Source organism: Danio rerio, chromosome 19 (assembly GCF_052040795.2).
Source record: "Danio rerio strain M-AB ecotype USA chromosome 19, GRCz13ab, whole genome shotgun sequence".
Taxonomy (NCBI): domain Eukaryota; kingdom Metazoa; phylum Chordata; class Actinopteri; order Cypriniformes; family Danionidae; genus Danio; species Danio rerio.
The window spans coordinates 2,274,596-2,295,988 of record NC_141039.2 but is presented as its reverse complement, the minus strand read 5'-3'; the positions used below and the strand labels follow the sequence as shown (position 1 = coordinate 2,295,988).

Below are 21,393 nucleotides of genomic sequence, written 5' to 3'. Positions count from 1 at the left end.
TCCTCCTCTAGATGATGTTTTGTCTCAGCTCGGGACTCTGGCGAGTGCTCCATATGTCTGGATGATATGCTTGAGGGAGACACCATTGCTCGTCTGCCCTGTCTGTGTTTACCACAAAGGGTTTGAGAGACTTTTACTATAATTTACACTCATATACACACATCTGCACATTTAAAATAAAGCATGCATATAATTAGCAGTTTTGTTATCAGACCTGAATTCTGTAATAAGAGTAATTCAGCTGCCATCATTATTCATCAAGAGACAAACAGGAACAGCAGGATGGAAAACATTTTCTGTTAAAAATAGGTATGTTATTTTGTTGTTGTTGTTGTTGTTGTTGTTGTTGTTGTTGTTGTTGTTGTTTTTTTACCATAGGGGTAGTTTTGGTTTTGCAGAAAAGACAGAAAATGTACATGCAGTAGAAAAAAACTGAATCACAGAGTGTCATCAAATTAAGCAAGAGCCTTAATTTTATAGGTTGAGGTTGAATTACTATGAGATTTGCAGGTACCTTTGATTATTTGTGTCTTATGTTTATACCAGTTGTATAAGTGCAAAGAAAAACATTTTTTTATTTTCACATAAGTATCAGTATTTTATGAATAAAATATATAAGAATAGTAATAATCATAATTATCTTGAGCTGGAGTTTTTTAACTAATTTATGTTAGTAATAATTTGTGAGGTGTTTTTTTGTGTGTTTTGTTGTCGAAATGCAGAATGAGTTTATTTTTAATTGGTTTCAAATGCAGTTTTCTGTAAGTAAATAATTATGATTATAATTGTCACACTTTATTTTTAAGTACAATTCATGCTCCTAACAAACCTTTAACTAAGACTACTAACTCAGTCTAATAAATAGCTGCTTATTAATAGTAAGGTAGTGGATGGGTTTTGGTATTGGGTATTAGAGAAGTAAAATAAGATTATACCTTATAAGTGCCAATAAACAGTATATCTTAACAATAGGTTGGTAATATGCCAGTATTAAACTAAAGTGTTGCCTAATTATCTTTGATTGATAACATATTTTGTTATTGTATGTATTTTTTTTAGATACAAAGCTGTTGGATACGGTCAGTGTGCCCCAGCTATGGGTATACTGGCACATACTCTAACATACTTCTTTAAGGATAAAGAGAGAAAACACTATTAATTTTATTACTGAAATTATGCATATGCTTGTACCAGACAGAAATTAAATTATTACAAAGAAATAAATATATTCTGTACTTAGAAAAACTAAGTGTTAGGCTGTTTCCTACCATCATCTTAAGCTAAAGTTACTAAATAATTGTAATGATAATTAGCTTTCAGTACTACTCAGGGAAAAACTAGCAACTCTGTGCTTATGAAATGTAAAGGTTTCAGTATTCATAATGTCATGTTGTTATTAACATTTTTCTTGATGTTTTAAGTCAGAATCCAAAAATCGCACAAAAATAATATTCATGGGATGCAAAATTGTATGATTATACATAAACAGGTGAGATACTCGTTTCTCTCTTCCTCATAATCAAACTGGATTTTTCAACAGACAGGTTTAGCAGGTTTTCTCTCAGAAGTGAAAGTATTTGTGATTTACCTTGAAGAGTTACAGGGTTTTTAGGCGACTTGCTGTTCTTCTTTTTAAAAAGTGTTAATAATACTATTTCAGTTGAGTCCATTTGCAGGACTTTGTGTGTTGTGGAAACCTCAAACATATCAGGATCCTGTGGTAAAATACAGTAACATCTTGATCAAGGTGAAGGAGCATCAGTCAGGTGAGCTGAAGTCAAGAAACTTCCTGATTTAAACATCAAGTTAATATTATTATCATATCTAATTTTACATGGTGTACTAGAGGTCTAGGTTTTCCATAAGCTACTTTAAATATCTGTTTATTTATGTGTAATAATTAGCAAAGATTTAGAAATATCATTAGTTATCAGAGCTGTTTTTCAATGATGCTGGCTGTAATCCAACATTCTACTAGGATAGTGTAACGCATAAAATGATGTCTTATTAAATAAGAACAGTAGAAAAGAAGACATTTTCTTTAAAATAAAGTCTGCGTGATCTTGATGTTTCTACTGAATTCATTATTTTCAACTGAAGCTATACTGACTATACAGAGATTTATTTTAGTGCTCCTCCACAAATGCGTGTAAATCTCATCAAACTCTAATCTGTTTATTTAGGCAAAAAATAAAAATGTTTTTCTAACTATCCACTAGCCAGGCTTAAATCTCAGTTGTGCAGGTTAAACTTGTCATTAAGCAGTTTGTTTCCTTGTTTATGTGCGTGTGTGCGCATGCGCGTGTGTATGCGTGTGCGTGTTTGAGTGCGCTCACCTTGCAGTATGTTGTGGGGACCAGGAAATAAATAAAAAATCTAGATAAAATGTTTATTTTGTGAAATGGTCTTGTAGAGTTATTTTAGAGTTACCTTGTATTTCCTCCTCTTGTGGTAAAAAAAATAAATAACATAGACACTGCATATGAAAAAATACCACGTTTGTACTAGACATTTTAGATTGACAGAAAAATAAACATGCACCACAAATACAAATTTACCAATATAGTGTAACCTGATGTTCTGAAGAGAAGAGAGATCAAGCGGGCAACAACCAAAGTGTGTATCTGTGCTCATATAACATGGATTATTAGATGATACTAAAATGCAAAACTAGCTGCAAGGGTTATCAGAAAAAAAAAAAAAAAAAAAATATATATATATATATATATATATATATATATATATATATATATATATAGTTATTTAAAACTTGTTTATCCTATAATGTATTTACAATAATTAAAAACACTTAAACTTAAATGTCATCTTGACAACTTGATTACGAATTATTCTAAATCAAAATGTCCATACTAGTCTTCTCTCTCTCTCTCTTATTCTAAATCAAAATGTCCATACTAGTCTTCTCTCTCTCTCTCTCTCTCTCTCTCTCTCTCTCTCTCTCTCTCTCTCTCTCTCTCTCTCTCTCTCTCTCTCTCTCTCTCTCTCTCTCTCTCTCTCTCTCTCATAAACACGCTGTTTATGAACTGAACAGGGCAGACTGCATTTTTCAGACAGGATTGATGACTTTTAGCACAAGAAGTAAACAGGTTTTGCGTCTTAGTTGTGCGTCATTTGCACCAGAACATTTGGTGCATTAACACTAAAACTTAAAGCACTTATAATAGCATTATAATAGTAAATATATGCGTCATAGAAACTCTTGATTTGAGAAAAACTGAACATGTTGGATATTGTGGTAAACTAACTTCTTGATCAAGGTGAGTGAGCGTCAGTCAGGTGAGCTGCTTTCAGGACATTTCCTCATTCACTGAACTAACCTTCAAAAGCTTTATGTTTAAAACTTTAACTTGAAAACTTTAGACTTTTAACAATCTTATTATAATTTCTATTTCTGTGAGGATGCACACTACATAGACTACTTACAATTGTTTGTGTATCATGCTTGCTTGATAACTAAATTTATAATAAAATAAAAAGAAAATGTATAAAATAATGTGAAGCTGAGCCTGTCCAGTACAGAGGGCTGTAAGCAGTGTTTGAGCTGAATAAAGAATATCAGTATTTCTCCAACACCAGTAAGGATTCATTAAATCCAGTAGAGTGGTTAAAAAGGGGTGTATTTTCATTAATTGGCCTTTAAAACTTTAGGACAGTCAAGACACCTTGTCACAGTTAAATTTCTTGGCCATTATGTTAAAATGGAAAAAGGAGTTTAGCTCCTTTCTAACCAACTTTACTAAACCTTACTGAGCCCTATTAGTGTTTATTTAAAACAAAACCATATCATTATTATTTGACTCTCTTTGTTTGCAATCTATTTGTTTGAATAATTATTTATGTTTATTTTTATTCTTATGTATTGTTGTATTGTTTGGGTTTTTACCAAAATCAACAGCTCCTTTAGAAATTTTGTTCACAGGGAAAAAACATGACATGTTCAATACTTCCCCCACTGTATATAAATAGATTTTGGTTTAAAAAAATGTTTAGACTGATTGCAAAATAATTTTATTTGTGTATTTGTTTTATTTGTTAATTGAGTCTTCTGTTTTTATGTCAATCAAGACACGTTAACTAAATTAAACAGAAAAAAGTTTCTTGTATTTCTGTGTGCCTAATGTGCAGCTCCATAAAGAGTGAATAAATCATGGAAGACGAAGAAGCAAGCAATGATGGAGACTTTTCATCCAGACACAGGTACTTGGCGCTCTTAATTGTTTTAATGTTTTGGAAATAAATTGCATTTCACACATTATATCAGTGTTTACCAGGGTTAGGGAATTCAGATGCTGTGATGTTGGGACTCTGAGGGTATAAAATAGGATCTTTGAACACAGCTCCAAAAACCAGATGTATATCAGAAATATCTGTTCAGATGGGTGACATAGTGCTTGTGCAGTGGCACCACTTTAACATTAATGAATATTTATGCAAAATGTACCTTAATGAATTGTTGTCTATGTTATATTTAAGTCATTTTCAGAGTCAGAAATCAAACACACCAGAGTCCAACTGTGAGACCACGCCGGAAGACTTGTCGGCAAAGAAACTTATCAAAATGTTTGAAGAACGCACACCAGATAATCAGAGGTTCACATTTTTGTTTAAAGTATAAATAAAAGTATATTCTCTGTTTGAGATTCATGTAGATTTACTATTTAAATGATTGTGTCTGTTCTGTTATGTCTGTCCTGTAAAGCAAATTCAACAATCAGAAATCAAACACCGCAAAGTCCATGAGAAGTGACCCATGGATACAAAGACCAGTCAAATTTAAGGAGATACGCACACCAGCTGATCTGAGGTACAACATTTTTGTCTTGAAGATAAATTTACAAAAAAAATCTATCCTTTATTTTTTCCAGGAAAGTTTCATTGAGATTGACCTATATCTAAATGGGTCTGGTCAAAACAAGATTATTATTTTTTCTTTTGTCACATTAAGAAATCTTGGTAATTTTTTTTCTACCAAGCAATCAATATGAACATCAATGTTAACTTCTCATCAAAGTCATTTACCTAAACATTTGTAAGTGATTGCTTTGTAATGTGTGATCCATCAATTGTATGAGTGGACTTAGAACAACTGTGTAAAATATTATATTTAGTTTGTTTACATTTAAATTTAATTTCAGTTCTAATAAAAAACCCTGTAAAGTATAAAAAGACTCCTAAAGGATTGTAATACCTTGATATTATGAGGATGAACAAGTAATTGTATTGTAAGTGTAAAAATTAAACTTTGTACATTCTTTTCCTTTAGTTAAATCTCTAATAAAAATGTAAAAAAAAAAAAAGAAGAGAGAAAAGAAACAGAGCCAGTAAAGATCCTTATCAGACCTGCTTAGAAACATAGAAAGATATTTTTTATATGATTTTTACGTAGATGTAAATAAATAAATATGGTGTCTGATCTGTTATCTCTGTCCTGTAACGCCAATTCAGCAGTCAGAGATCAAACTCACCAGAGTTCAGCTCTGTGTCTATGAAGAGTGACCAGACAATGCTAGAGCCTTTCAAAGTTGATGGAGGACACACATCGACTGGTCTAAGGTACATTTTACTTTGTCAAACAAACAAGAAAAAAAATAAATAACAATCATACAAGAAATGCATCAAACAAAATACTATTGCATGTGATGTTCCACTAAGCAAAACAAAGCCAGTAAAGATCCTTATCAGACTTGTGTTGTACAAAAATAAATGAGTGAATAGAGAAGAGAACCCCGTCCAACAGACTCGAAACAAGCAGAATTCCTTTATTGAGACGTGTTGGTTAATCTGCAGTCATACAGCATCTCCAAGAAGTCCATGTGTCTGCAGAGCCTACTGGAGGTCTGCAGTCTGGGAGATTTATCACAAATCTGAATTAAGACAAAGATGTCATGTCTATATTGTGTTCTTATGAGGAGGGGAGATGTCTAAACAAAGCATGCAAATTCAGTTTTGGTGTCAGCAGGGTAAATTGGCATATAGGTGTTAGATACCGGCCCAGCTACTGACCACACAAATTCATCAACAATAGGGTTTCTGTACACTGAAACTATCACCCAAAGACATAGGCAGAGTCGTTGAAAGCATTTGCATCACTTTGGCTTAGCCTGTAGTCAGAAGGACAAAGGTTAATGTCTCTCATGGCTGGGCTGTTAATAAAATGATATAATCAAAAACCAAAGAATATAACTTTTCAGTTTTATGTAGATTATTGTTCATTTGAAATTAGATTATATAAATTTATATTCCCACACTTGCTTTGAATCATAGAAAGATGTTGTTTAAATGGTAAATAAACAATAAATATGGTGTCTGATCTGTTATCTTTGTCCTGTAACGCCAATTCAGCAGTCAGAGATCAAACCCACCAGAGCCCAGCTCTGTGTCTATGAAGAGTGTCCAGTCAATGCCAGAGCCTGTCAAATTTGATGGAGGACGCACATCGACTGGTCTAAGGTACATTTTACTTTGTCAAACAAACAAGAAAAAAATAAAATAACAATCATACAAGAAATGCATCAAACAAAATACTATTGCATGTGACATTCCACTAAGCAGTTTTAAGCATTACAAGAACTTTTCAGGCTTTGACAAGTTCATTCTAAACCCTGGGTAAACTGACTCCTGGATTATGTTGATTTACATTTCACACATTGCCCAGGGTTAAAATTGTTCAGAATGGCAAAGACCTAGGGTTAAGCTCAGATTGAAAAGACATTGTTTTCATATTTCTGTATGTTGGTGTGGATTTTAGCATACACATTGATCAAGCCTCTTTGTCCTGATATTTCTTTAACGTCTGACCCCTCTCACACTAGTAATCCCAATCAGAACAATGCTTTTAAACGTATTATTAATTCAGTTATATCATAAATTAAACAATTACATCTATAGTTGAGAAACACCACAGCAGATCTTAATCTATGATGGTGTTTCTCAGTTATATATGCTTTGTAATGTGTGATCCATCAATTGCATGAGTGGACTTAGAACAACTGTGTGAAATAATATATTTAGTTTGTTTGCATTTAAATTTATTTTCAGTTCTTATAAAGAAGACTGTAAAGTATAAAGTTATATATGTTGTTGTTTCATTTGTCACTCAGATTTTGTATCTGAGGTTTGTTTGTGTTATTCAAATATGAATTCTCTGTTCTATTTTATGTCAATGCCACAGTGAAACATCAACGAATGACCAGTTTATGAACAAGCAACTGGAAACTAAGAGAAGACACACACTGACTGGTCTAAGGTACAACAATTTACTTTGTCAAACATTCATTCATTTATTTTATTTTCGGCTTAGTCTCTTTAATAATCTGGGGTTGCCACAGCGCTATGAACAGCCAACTTATCCAGCATATGTTTTACGCAGCGGATGCCCTTCCAGCCGCAACCCAACACTGGGAAACACCCATACACATTCACACAAATACACTACATCGAATTAAGCTTTATACAAATAGTTTGTCTTTGGACTCTGGGGGAATCCGGAGCACCCAGAGGAAATCCACGTCATACAGAAATGCTAACTGCCAAGTGATTTCTGGGTTATATTATTTACATTTTACACATTAACCAGGGTTAACAGTGCTTAGAATGGCAACAACTTAGGGTTAAGCTCAGATTGAAAATTCATTGTTTTCATATATCTGTATGTTAGTGTGGATTTTAGCATCTCTTTGTCCTGATCTCTTTGTCCTGATGTTTGCTGATGTTTCTCTATATCTCCTGAACCCATTCAAATGTAATTCAAATATAAATTCCCTGTTCTATTATCATATATGTTCTGTGTCAATGCCACAGCAAAACATCAATGAATGACCAGTTTATGGAAAAGCAACTGAAAACTGAGAGAAGACACACATCGACTGGTCTAAGGTACAATATTTCCATCTTTCACGACTCTCCTAAACTGAATATTTTCCAACTTTTCATTTGAGCTATCTTTGTGAAATTTACTGAATTAAAGTTTTATTTTCCTTTATTTTATATTCTGTAATTTTAATCTTTCCGTCTCAGTTCTCAACTGTTTGAAAATATATTAAAATCAAACCTGCTGAAGAAGTTTCAGTGTGTGTCTGAAGGAACATCAATACTGGGAAACCAAACACTCCTGAAGGAGATCTACACAGAGCTCTACATCACAGAAAGTGACAATGGAGAGAACAATAATGAGCATGAGGTGAGACAGATTGAGGTACAATCCAGAAGATCAGCAAAAGAGGACACACCGATCCAATGCAGAGACATCTTTACACCTTTACCTGGACAAGACAAAGCCATCAGAACTGTGCTGACCAAGGGAGTCGCTGGCATTGGGAAAACAGTCTCTGTGCAGAAGTTCATTGTGGACTGGGCTGAAGAGAAAGAGAATCAGGACATCCAGCTCATATTTCCCCTTCCTTTCAGAGAGATCAACATGATGAAGGACAAAACACTCAGTCTGTCAGATCTGCTGCGTGTGTTTTTCCCTGAAACTAAACAAATAAAAATATCCAGTGATGATTATAAAATGCTGTTCATCTTTGATGGTCTGGATGAGTGTCGTCTGTCTCTGGATTTTGACAGTGATGTGCAACTGCATAATATCTATGAATCGGCCTCAGTGGACGTGCTGCTGACGAACCTCATTTCAGGGAATCTGCTTCCCTCTGCTCTCATCTGGATCACCTCCAGACCAGCAGCAGCAGATCTCATTCCCTCTGGGTTTGTTCATCGAGTGACAGAGGTACGAGGCTTCAATGACCTTCAGAAGGAGGAATACTTCAGGAAGAGAATCAGAGATCAGAGTCTGGCCGATACAATCATCTCACACCTAAAGTCCTCCAGGAGCCTCCACATCATGTGCCACATCCCAGTGTTCTGCTGGATCTCAGCCATGGTTCTGGAGAAGATCTTCAGTCAAGCGCAGAGTGGAGAGATTCCCAAGACTCTCACTCAAATGTACACACACTTCCTGATCATGCAGACCAACATCAGACATGAGAAGGACTATGAGAAGAAGGTCAGAGATGAAGACATGATCCTCAAACTGGGGAAACTGGCTTTTGAGCAGCTTCAGAAAGGCAACCTGATCTTCTATGAGGAAGACCTGAGAGAGTGTGGCCTTGATCTGACAGAAGCAGCAGTTTACTCAGGATTGTGCACTCAGATCTTCAGAGAGGAGTTTAGCTTCAGTCAGATGAAAGTTTTCTGCTTTGTTCATCTGAGCATCCAGGAACATCTCGCAGCTCTATATGCTCATCACTCTTTAACAAACAACTGCTTAAATAAGCACTGGAAGACATTTAATCCATTATCTTTTCTGCATCAGAGAGCTGTAAATGAGGCTTTACAGAGTGCGAATGGACATCTGGATCTTTTCCTGCGTTTTCTTCTGGGTCTTTCATTGGAATTTAATCAGACTCTCTTACAAGAACTACTGACACAGACAGGAAGCTGTTCCTACAACACAGAGGAAACAGTTCAGTTCATCAAGCAGAAGATCAGGGAGATTCGCTCTCCAGAGAGATCCATCAACCTGTTCCACTGTCTGAATGAGCTGGGTGATCGATCACTGATGCAGGAGATCCAGGAATATATGAGATCTGGAGAAATAAAAGAAACCAAACTCTCCTCTTCTCAGTGGTCAGCTCTGGTTTATGTGTTGCTGACATCAGAGCAGGAGATGGAGGATTTCGATCTAAATCAGTTTATTGGAACCCAAAACTCAGCAGATGAAGTTCTTCAGAAGCTGCTACCTGTGGTGAAAGAATCCAGATCAGTTCAGTAAGTCACAATGATAATAATCACTGTTCACTACACCAAATATGTTCACAATTATCAGGGTACAAGCACAGCCCACTGGCAGCTGAGATTAAAAAAAAAACTTTTTCTCTGAAAAACTGTTTCTCTGACTAGCTTTCAGCATCAGCTGCTTTGTTGCTCTTTGAATTTGTGCATTCTCCAGGGAAATAGTAAATCCTTTGTGTAAAAATGACAAAGGCTACTGATTTCAGACAGAATCAAACATGAGGGTTTGTTTTATGCATATGCGGAAGATATTCAGGATTTGAGTGTAACTGGAAATGAAAACAAATTAAGAATTGAAGCTACAGCCTACTGTCTAATGTTGAGAAGTTCAGATCATTTGTATGTAATTAAAATGTTAGAAATTTATTCCTTAACACATAATTTAAAAGCACACACAAATGGCAGCATCTCAAATGAGGCAATAATGCATCTATGAAATTATAAGAAGCTGTGTTACAGCCATAACACAAATGAGGGAAAACACAAATTGATTGGTTTAGGGGAATGTAATTACATAAACAAACACAATAATAACAAAGTATAAGTAACAAAAAAATGAGCACAGCTTTGCGCCTGGACAGCCGCTCAAGTCTCCGCCTCCAAAATGCTGCAGCGTGGATTCTTATAAGCCGACTGACAATGATTCGCAGGTGCAAAGAAATCTACTTAATTAAAAGAAAAAAGGTAATACAAAAACTTTAGAGGGCAACAAAATAGCAAAAATAAATAAATACACGGACATGTAACAAGCTAAGTTAAAATGCTGTTTTCATTCTGTTTTCTGGTTATTATCAAATCACAAAAAACATCTCTATAAACTATTATTTTACAGGCTGTCCTGGTCCAATAAACGAAAAGTTATGATGTTTGATAATGATGGTTTGACAAGCGTCCAGAAAATGCATCCATTTCATTCCCTCTTCTAGGTTTCAGGAAAAGAAAAAATGATATTGCCTAGCTTTCCTGTGTCTGCGTTGCGAGTCCAATGCAAGCACATTCTCACTATTTTCCAGGTTAATCGCTGATGTTACTTTACTATGCCTGCTTAGTGTAGACTGTTTGCTTAACGAACAAGATGGCGGAGGGTGATGCGCCACAATATCGCGGATGGCCTGTCTGGGAAGGGTCAGATTATTATAGACAATACTAATTTAAAAATTATTTTACAATATCACAATCAATACTAATTTTGACATTGAGTTACCTGTTGGGAAATGCTTTCTGTAGTGAATATGTTTGTTTGTTTTTATATATTGTCCTGCTTGGAGGAAACTAGTTTTGCAGCAAAGTCACATACAATATATTAGACATACAAACACTACATTAACTTCAAACATTCTTAACAAAAATTTAAAAACAGATTAAAAGAGGGAAGTTCAGACATTTTCCATATAATTCCATTGCACAGATATGTCTTTTTTATTATTATATTATATTAGAATGTAATTGTCAATCTATGGGTGTATTATTACTATGGACAAAAAATAATGTATTTTCATTTTAACTGAACCACAATATTGTTAGTGTATTTTAATAAATAAAGCAATGAAAAAATAAGAGAAAAGAGAAAAGGCTGAAGATTGTCATTTTTCTGTACAGGTTGAGTGGTTGTAAAGTCACAACTGAAGGTTGTGCTGCTCTGGCTTTAGCTCTGAGATCAAACTCTTCACACCTGAGAGAAGTGGATTTGTCTGAAAATAATCTAAGAGATTCAGGAGTGAAGCGGCTCTCTGCTGGACTGAAGGATCCTCACTGTAAACTGGAGAAACTGAGGTAAATATTATTACGAATACTCCGACCTATTGGTCAAAGATTGGCATCGGTCAGTAATCACTTTTCATAATGACACTTCAATAAAACAAACAAAAAAAATGTTTAGCATGAATATTTAATAATATCACTTCATGTAATACACTCATTGCTATAAACAGTAGTTTATAGGCCTATTTTCTGTTAGTAATGGGGTAATTAGATTTGTATGTTTGCATGTTTCCAAATTGCATCTTTTTATATGTGTACTTCCCCTTCTCAGGGTTAGTCCATATGTCTTCTTGCCACCAGGTCTCCCTATTTGGGCAGCAGGTTGCCTCCCCGGCGTCCTCCCTATCTGGCTTTAATTAGGCTTTCCCAACGTACTGTCGTATTTGAAATTCCTTGAGAATTAACTTGGTGCATTTTTACAACTCCCTCAAATATATAAATAAGCCTTTAATGCTTCACAGGTAAGTAAGGTAAATTAGCGCCAGGGGGCACGTTGGAGGGCTAAGTCTCTGGTGATGATGGTGCGCTCACGCTTAGAGCTTGGCAAACCTCTCACCAATGACGTGGTAAGGATCAATCGCTGTGGCATTTTACATAGATTTCCCCATAGTGGAAGTTTTCACATAGCATTGATGTCCCCCTCCCCCTGGGGAAAGAAACGGTTACTAAAGTAACCCTCACTCCCCGAAGGGGATAACAGGTATGCTATGTTCCTTCGCCACAAGCGATTGTGCCTTAGCTGACAGCTGCAGTTCGGCTCTTCAGCTAGAAAGGTGACTCTGCGTTGCACGGCTGGCATCTTTATACAATGATAATTGTGACTGCTGCCACCTGTGTAAGCTGACACTGCCAATTCGTTGGCATTTCATTAGCCCATTTTTATACTCTTTCAGATGATTGGTTTATGACGAAATCCCCATAGTGGAAGTTTCCATATAGCATTTCTATTCTCCACCTCGGGAAATGAGGGTTACTTTAGTAACTGTTTTGTTACCTTTATCACTTTTAACTTTATAATACTTTTGTTTTGTTTTTTTACATTTTCTTACTCCAAACTTTTATATTATAAAGCAATACACAACAATGTTTTTATTCATTCATTCATTCATTTTTTTGTTGGCTAAGTCCCTTTATTAATCTGGGGTCGCCACAGCTGCAATCCATCACTGGGAAACACCCACACACTTCCATTTACACACATACACTACCAACAATTTAGCTTACCCAATTCCCTGATAGCACGTGTTTAGACTGTGAAGGAAACTGGAGCACCCAGAGGTAACCCTCGCCAACATGGAGAAGACATGCAAACTCCACACAGAAATGCCAACTTTCCCAGCCAAGGCTTCAAACCAATGACCTTCTTGCTGTGAGGCATAAGCGCTACCCACTGCGCCCCGTGCTGCCCACAATGTTTTTAATAACTGATAAAGTAACCTTTTTTGCAGCTTTCATCAGAATCATGAGAATACCATAGAGCAATAAATGTTTAGCAATTAATCACAACAAGAAAATTTTATAAAATCAGAAGCCTACTAATTTATTAATCATGGGTGATGTTTATTGTTTTAGTTAATGTTTAATAGTTTGTTAAAATCTACCAATATATCAAAATGTTTTTATGCATGAAGGGACCTTTTTGCAGTTTTCGTCAGTATGATGATAATATTGTATATAGCGATTCAAGTTTGAGCATTTAGCCACAACATGGAAATTTAATACTATCAGAAGCCTAGTCAGGTGTATGGCCATACACAATAAATGCGCTATATAAATACACATTACATTACATTACATAATTACCCTGATTCACACTGCTGGATGGAGACAGAATGTACATTCTTATTTATTACAGGACTAGTAAATAATTATGTATATTTAAAAAAAAAACATAACACATTTATTTCATTGTAAATCATATTAAAATTTTGTGATTAAAAAAATAGGATTCTACTATTTATGTCCATGAATTAAACCTCCTCAAGCTTCATCTTTAAGCGGTTCTGAAGCTCAAACTGGAGCTGTTAATGATGTTGTATATAAAGTCTGTCTTTCGGATTGAGAGGCTTCTGCTTCTCTGATCTGTAGATCCTGAACTAAAAAGTGTCATTGTTCTCTACAGGTTGAGTGATTGTGGAGTCACAGATGAAGGTTGTGCTGCTCTGGCTTCAGCTCTGAGATCAAACTCTTCACATCTGACTGAACTGGATCTGTCACTGAATAATCTAGAAGACTCAGGAGTGAAGCTGCTCTCTGATGGACTAAAGGATCCTCACTGTAAACTGGAGATACTGAGGTAAATCATTTATTAAACACAGACATAATTTAAAGTTATTATGTTTATGTCAAGAGTTTATGATCTACTGCTGGGTATTTTTCTTAAAGATCTCATGAAATTGAAATTAAGTTTTTTAATTTTTAGTATCATTATTGTTAGTTTTAAAGGTATCCATAATCTAGTGTGCTCAAAACAAAATTTGCATTTAGAAGATTTAAAACTGATAAAACCATCTAAAGCTTGCAGTTTGCCACTTCTGCCTAAATAGATCAACGGATTTATTCAAATCAACTCACACTACAGTTTCTCATCAAATCATGCCAATCAAACACTCTGTAGTATCTGACATGCCCCGTCCCCTTTAAAATGCTAATTTCTCATTTGCTTTTCATTTGCGAAGAGAGTGATAAAACAAAACACCATTGGCTGTTTTTAAAAAGGATGAGGAGCTACGCTATGTCCCACCTTTTCTTCGTGTTTCGGTTGAGATTACGTCAAGCATTAAAAAAAAATGCAAATTTCAAAGCATTTCACCAAACCTTTAAATGCTTCGCCTGACACAGTTGAGTTTCTGCATCCATTGAAGATGTTGTGAAGATAATAATAAGCTGTTTTGCCAACTCATTATTTGTGAGTTTGCTGCTGAACATGATTCCTCACTTTCAGATGTTTTTTTTATTCTTCAGAGACGAGGAGTCTAGACATGTTGAATGGTGTTTTTCTGTCCGTTATTACAATTAATAATCAAATACTGAGATATTGATTGAAAATGCTCTGACTATTAATAGGACTCTTGTTTCTTAACTCTGAACAATAAGGCTCCATTTGTTAACATTAGTTAATTTAACTAGCATCATGATGAAAACTGCAAATCTATTAGTCTTGGGTGATGTTCATTTATTAGTTAATGTTTAATAGTTAAAATCAAGCAATATACCAAAATGTTTTTTATACATGATAAAGTAACCTTTTTTGCAGCTTACATCAGTATCATCATAATATTGTATATAGCTATTAAAGATGAGCATTTAACCACAAAAAGGAAATCTGATACCATCAGAAGCCTAGTCAGATAGTTACCCTCATTTACACTGCTGGATGGATGCATTTATTACACAACTACTTGCCTTATAATAAATAAACAAAATATGCCAAATTGATTTCATTGTAAATAATTTAGAAATTTTGTGATTCTGACATTAAAAAAAAAAAAAGATTCTGATATGTTTATGCCATTGAACTGAACCTCCTCAAGCTTTATCTTTGAATAGTTCTGAAGTTCAGACTGGAGCTGTTAAGGGTGTTGTGCTTCAAGTCTGTCTTTCGGATTGAGAGGTTTCTGCTTCTCTGAGCTGTAGATCCTGAACTAAAAAGTGTCATTGCTCTCTACAGGTTGAGTGATTGTGGATTCACAGATGAAGGTTGTGCTGCTCTGGCTTCAGCTCTGAGATCAAACTCTTCACACCTGACTGAACTGGATCTGTCACTGAATAATCTAGAAGACTCAGGAGTGAAGCTGCTCTCTGCTGGACTGAAGGATCCTCACTGTAAACTGGAGATACTGAGGTAAATCATTTATCTGAATCACAGACACTAGGACTCATAAAGGAATATTAACATAATTTATAGTTATTATATTGATAACAAACAAAATTAATTATTTATAGGCTAATTGATGTCTGTACGTAAAGGTTTCCCTATCCATGAGAGCAAAAGAGAATTATGAGATGCCTTATCTCTTATTCTCACGCTGTAGATGCTCTGTTTAACTGTTTTCTTGCTTGTGAAATGCTCAGTTTTTCCACTTACACTTACTTTACGTCATGTAAATTGCAAATGCGCTATGGCGCGACGCACCTGACTCTGAAAGGGAATGGGAGATGAGACTCTGATTAGTTTATTCTCAAAACACACCTATAACTCATTAAGAGAATAAGCTCAACCCTGTTAGACCAAGCGCCACGGCGCAAAGCGGATTTTCCTGTCCTTATATTAGCAAAAGTGGGTTCTGACACGCCCTAAATGCGTTTGTGCCCTGCACTTTCCGTTTTGAGCATGGACCGTCAAAATAGAGCCCAGAATGTACATTATCTCAGTTATTACATGACTACTTACTAAATGAATGATACAAATATGACACGTTGATTTCATTGTGAATTATATTGTAATTTTATGATTCACACATTTAAAAAAAGATTTTGCTATTCTTATGCCTTTGAACTGAACCTCCTCAAGCTTCATCTTCAAGCAGTTCTGAAGTTCAGACTGGAGCTGTAATGATGTTGTATATCAAGTCTGTCTTTCTGATTGTGAGAATTCTGCCTCTCTACATCCTGAACTGCGAAAATAAAGTGTCATTGTTCTCTACAGGTTGAGTGATTGTGGAGTCACAGCTGAAGGTTGTGCTGCTCTGGCTTCAGCTCTGAGATCAAACTCTTCACACCTGACTGAACTGGATCTGTCACTGAATAATTTTGGAGACTCAGGACTGAAGCGGCTCTCTGATGGACTGAAGGATCCTCACTGTAAACTGGATAAACTGAGGTAAATCATTTATCAAACACAGACATTTGGACTGAAACATATTGACAAAAAATATAGTTTTAGTATTGTGTAGGATTATTTGTAGATTTATCCTCAATGATGTCTCACACTCAACACAGGTGAGTCTTGTTATTTCTTAGATCCTAAATAATATTAAGCTGAATTGCAAACACATGTCTTGTGGGTTTTCTGCTGAGCATGCTTCCTCACTTCTAGATGTTTTTATCCTTCAGAGACGAGGAGTCTAAAAATGTCCAAATAGTGTTTCTGTCAGTTAATCTACATAATTATCTTTCTTTCCATGCCTTAGCATGTCTATAATGCATATGAATAATTTATTATTAGAATGTGAAGTGTAAATGTCAGGTTTCAGTTCAGAGGATTTTCTGTTGGTTAACAAAGGAAGGTTGTCTTAATGTAATTGTAATGTTTCATGTGTGTTGGGAAAATGTATCAGGAAAATTGTTACCAACAAAATTAATTTTGGGTTAGTAAAAACTGAACCTTCCAAGAATGTTCATATATAATTAATTGAAATAATTGGAGGACAATATGACCTTGACCTAGAAGTGGACTTCTTTAACCCTGTACTCTCTCACAGATACTGATATTGGGTGGAGGAACATAAAATCCAACTTAGATTAAAGAAATGTTGGGATTTACATGTTACAGGCAACATACAGATAAAAGTTTCTCCATCACAGTCTGTTTGAACAAAGTATACTATACTTTTGTGTTTTGTGGAAAAAGAAGAGAGAGAAATATGCAGATCAAGTGCATCACATTTACATCAGCCAGTAGAAAGCTGTTTGCTCTCTAATGTGTAAAGAGGTTTGGTGTCTGAAACTTTGGATTGGTTTCCATCTATACAGGGTGTGTGTGCTGTTCTAGAGTTCATATTTGATACTGTATTTTGACTATAGGTCATGTTTAAAGGAAACTTAAGAGGTATCTGCATACTGCTGAATATACAAAATATTGAGGCTAAATATTAAGTGCACTTGAATTTCTCTCTTCTTTGGACTGTGTGCTCTAACAGAGAGGCAAATTTTAACTACTATGACTTCAATTAAGTCTACTGTAAGAGAGAGGAACCGTCCCTCTTACAGGTTTAAATAAACCGACAATCTAATGTATCAGAGATTATCCATTCCTTAATTACTTTTAAATGGTGATTTTACAAGTGTAATATGTAATGCCTGACATTATATTAGCACTCATTTTAACATTTTAATATTATCATTCTTATGTTTCTGTATATCACATTGTGGTTAATTAGTGTAAACCTCGTTTTATAACAGTAAAATTCAGTGTTCTTTTATGGAAAACATTTTTTAATGAAAAATCAATTCATGACATTTCCAATTCATACATTCTCAGTCATATGTAAATAAACCTGTCAAGCAGCATGAAGCAGCTCTGGACTTCAGATTTGATGGTGTTGTAGATCCTGAACTGAAAGACTGAAGAGTGTCATTGTTCTCTACAGGTTGAGTTATTGTAGAGTCAGAGCTGAAGGTGGTGCTGCTCTGGCTTCAGCTCTGAGATCAAACCCTGTACATCTCAGAGAACTGGATCTGTCTGAAAATAAACTAGGAAATTCAGGAGTGAAGCTGCTCTCTGAACTAAAGAATGATTCACGTTATAAACTGGACACACTTAAGTGAGTATTCATCAAGTGTATTCTGAATTAATGCTGATTTAGAGTTTAGTTGTTGTTGTTTTTAAGTTATAATGGTTAATTGTATATTATACAGATTTAAAAATGTTTATTTTGCTCATAGTATTTACTTTGATCTGTGGGTAAATTAATTATATTTTTCTTTCAGTTGCACAGTGTTTCCAAATAATGGAGAGATTTTAGATAGTTTCTACTATTACTGTAACACTATTAAGTGTGTTGGAAATTGTTTATTGCCCTCTGTTGGATGTTGCTAAATTTGCCATCAAAAATGAACAGCAGATTTTTAATCAAGAACATTATAGTTCACTTGATTTACTGCATCTAATCATAAAGGGAAAATATAAACAGACCAGTGATTCCAATGACGTGGATCACAAAGATTTTATTTTGGCATTATTTGTAATAGAGTAAATATAATAACTGTAGTAAAGCAGCAAGTAGTTTCAGCTCTAAAGTGGATAATCCAGGAATGTCACACATCTAATCGTCTGTTTTACTTGTAGGTTTTAGGTTTTCTGGCTGTCTCTGGATCAGCTAATGGTGAATAAAGAGTCACGTCAGTCACATTCAACAGAACTGACAGACACAAACCCACAGTGGTCATCACACACACATGATCCAGTGCTTAAATCAAGAGTTTTCTTATTCTTGTATTCATAGTAGACATTATATACAAAATTAAGTTTAAATAAAGTACGTTTTACTGCAGTAATTGTAGTAGCTATTCATCACTGACTGTTTAAGGCAATATGTGTATCTGCTGTTAAAAAGATTTCAGCTGAACATGACAAGACATTTGTGTAAAGAGTTATTTTTGATTCATTGACAGGAATAAGTGTTGAATAAGTGTCATTTCTGGATATCTGTAATCTGATCCAGCACAGAAGAGCCGCTGTAATTGTTTGTCTGCAGTTCCAGAAGCTTCTGTATGTAGTTTTGAGGCAAACCGTTCTGTTGAGCCCCTAAACACACAACCTAGATGGAGAAGCAGACCAGACAAACATTAATAAGACACTCTTCAATCATACTTTACATTAGAGTTGTGTAAATCAGATATTTATGTTGTAATATATTGTATATAATGTAGATTAATACATATCTAAACACAAGATTCACTTTAAGACGCTGGTTAATGTCTGATCAGTGGTAAACTCTACCTTTTTATACTGTGGTGAAGGTGAACAGGGTCTGAAGTTGTTCATCTTGTACGTCCGGCAGTAAAGCGGCTCCTCTTTTGTTTCCACTTTGACCTGTAATGGACTGTAGACTCCTTCATCAACCTGTTCCTGTCTGAAACACATGCAGGAGGAGTAATATAAGACAAACACAGGGATTTTACTCCTGAGGAGAACATCTTGAACATATAGAGGGTTGTAACTGTGATGGACACTATATTGACTGCATCAGTATCTGCCTGTATTTGTATAGGGTTTCTAGTACCTGGCCTTTTTGAGTTATTTTTGGTAACTGATTAAGCTGATGATGGATGATTTGTCCTACAATTTGAAAACTATACTGCTATATCAACAACAAAAGTATTAGACTGTTAATTCTTTCTCATTTGTAGATGTAATATAAAAGATTTGCAATAAACCAGTAAACTACACACTGTAAAAATAGCCAGAAATAGAAATGACCTGTATGTTTGGTGTAAACACATAAAACACAGTTATGCGGATATGTAATTATATATTTTTTTAATGTAGCCTTAATCAATCAATAAACACCATCTGTTAATTAAGAACGCTTGTTAATCATGTTTCACATTTAACAAGATAGACAGATGAAAGCCTGATTTAGTGAATTGTCCCAGTGTCAGCTGAGCTCACCTGTCTAAAGAAGGCAGGTTTTGCTGGTCAATCCTCCACACGACGCCCCACACCTCGTCTCCTTCACTGGCCTGTATTGTGGCCACTCCACCATGCCAAGCACAGTTAGTGTTATCGCCCGAGAGACCAAAATCCAGCCTGTAGCCCTGAGACACACAGCATCCCTTATGATTATCATATTCATATACTGAAGTTAGAGTGTACAGAGCATTCAACAGAACTTTATGGAAAGGCTTGGAGCATAAAAAAGCGTAACAAATACATTTAAAATAAACAACGTATTCAAACAAATAGATAGCACATCCCAAATGGAAAAATACTATAGTAATTTATAGTAAATACTGTAGTGTTTTTGAACCATACTATAGTAAAGTGCTTGAATTAGTTTGTTTTGATTGTGTAGTTGGTAGGGTAACCAGGGTTCACACTCTTTCATAAACAGCCGAGGACTTTTAGCACCATAAATTTCAAATCAAGCTCCTCTGTGATTCACACCCCTGGCGTATGTGGTGCCATGAGAGTCCTAACTGTACTTGACATTTTACTTGCACGTAATATTTTGATTAAAATGTCAGAGTGAAGATTTCTGAGTGTCATTTTCAAAAGAATATGTTGTTGAGTTCAAAATTATAAATATTTAACTGCAGTTTCTGAAATATTAATAAAATATGCATTGTGTCATATTTCTTATACAAGATTTTAATTTAAGATCTTAAAATTAACAGTTTCTATTTTTTCATTCTGTTTTTGACAGCAGCATGACAATTGTTGAAAAACATCAAAAACAGGATTTGTTTGTTTTAAGCACTTTCAGGTCTTGAGTCCATGTCTGAAATTCAAGTACTTTCAAGAAGCATGGGAACCCTGGGTAACACAACTATACTAGTACATGGTATATTAGTAATAATAAGGCAAACATAGTAGGCTACTATAAACAAATGACCCAATTCTTAAGGTTTTTTGAACAACTATGGGGTATTATACTACAATACACCACAGTTTAATGTAGTAAAATCTAAAGTATACTACAGGACTTAATACAGTTCATCAGTTCACAATACCTAGTAGTACAGTAGACTGTAGAATTCATTAAGTGTTGTAAATAATATATACAGTATAATACACTTTACTATAGTATGGTTTTAAAATACAAGTATTTGTTATAAAGCACTGTATTTTTGATGTGGGATAGTGATAACCATTGTAAATATAATGTAGACTAGATGATTTACACTCTTATATTGTTATTATGTGTGCTCGTCTCTGACTGCGTGATTGTTTGTTTACCTGTATTCTGCCGACGCAGTGAAACACGGCTGATGGGTTTTTCAGCTGGAGTCTCTCCTTCAGTAAATTACTGCCATAAGCAAAATACATAAAATAGTCGCTGGATGACATTTTCCCTAATGGTGGACTTGAAAAACTGACCTGAGGGCTTTTACAGCTTTACTTCCTGTGGTTTATTTGACCAGTGCGGTCCGACTCAA

General features: G+C 35.0%; 3 protein-coding genes across 10 annotated transcripts in view; 1 reads left to right on the top strand and 2 right to left on the bottom strand.

Annotated features, from left to right (window-relative positions):
• dennd3a (DENN/MADD domain containing 3a) overlaps positions 1 to 21,393 on the bottom strand; it is a 400,395-nt gene that overhangs the window by 189,839 nt on the left and 189,163 nt on the right. The gene's annotated exons all lie outside the window — the stretch shown is intronic.
• si:ch211-149a19.3 lies at positions 1,539 to 19,821 on the top strand. Of its 8 annotated transcripts, none has more exons than XM_088651446.1 (15): positions 1,539 to 1,766; positions 4,147 to 4,218; positions 4,495 to 4,611; positions 4,721 to 4,825; positions 5,467 to 5,574; positions 6,364 to 6,471; positions 7,193 to 7,267; positions 7,822 to 7,896; positions 8,038 to 9,786; positions 11,410 to 11,583; positions 13,694 to 13,867; positions 15,242 to 15,415; positions 16,220 to 16,393; positions 17,883 to 18,056; positions 18,581 to 19,821. In XM_088651446.1, the coding sequence occupies exons 2-15, from the start codon at positions 4,169 to 4,171 to the stop codon at positions 18,585 to 18,587; spliced, it is 3,264 nt and encodes a 1,087-aa protein (XP_088507572.1). In that variant the 5' UTR covers positions 1,539 to 1,766; positions 4,147 to 4,168; the 3' UTR covers positions 18,588 to 19,821. The 8 variants fall into 8 exon arrangements, with proteins under 8 accessions (XP_088507572.1, XP_088507576.1, XP_088507577.1 ...); XM_088651448.1 differs by having other exon boundaries at positions 1,565 to 1,766; positions 6,367 to 6,471; XM_088651447.1 differs by lacking the exon at positions 1,539 to 1,766 and adding an exon at positions 3,128 to 3,278 and having other exon boundaries at positions 6,367 to 6,471.
• On the bottom strand, positions 18,753 to 21,371 carry ggcta (gamma-glutamylcyclotransferase a). Its single transcript, NM_001144818.1, is given in 4 exon segments — positions 18,753 to 19,052; positions 19,235 to 19,367; positions 19,907 to 20,052; positions 21,194 to 21,371. Coding segments are annotated over 4 exon segments (516 nt in total). The 5' UTR covers positions 21,305 to 21,371; the 3' UTR covers positions 18,753 to 18,926.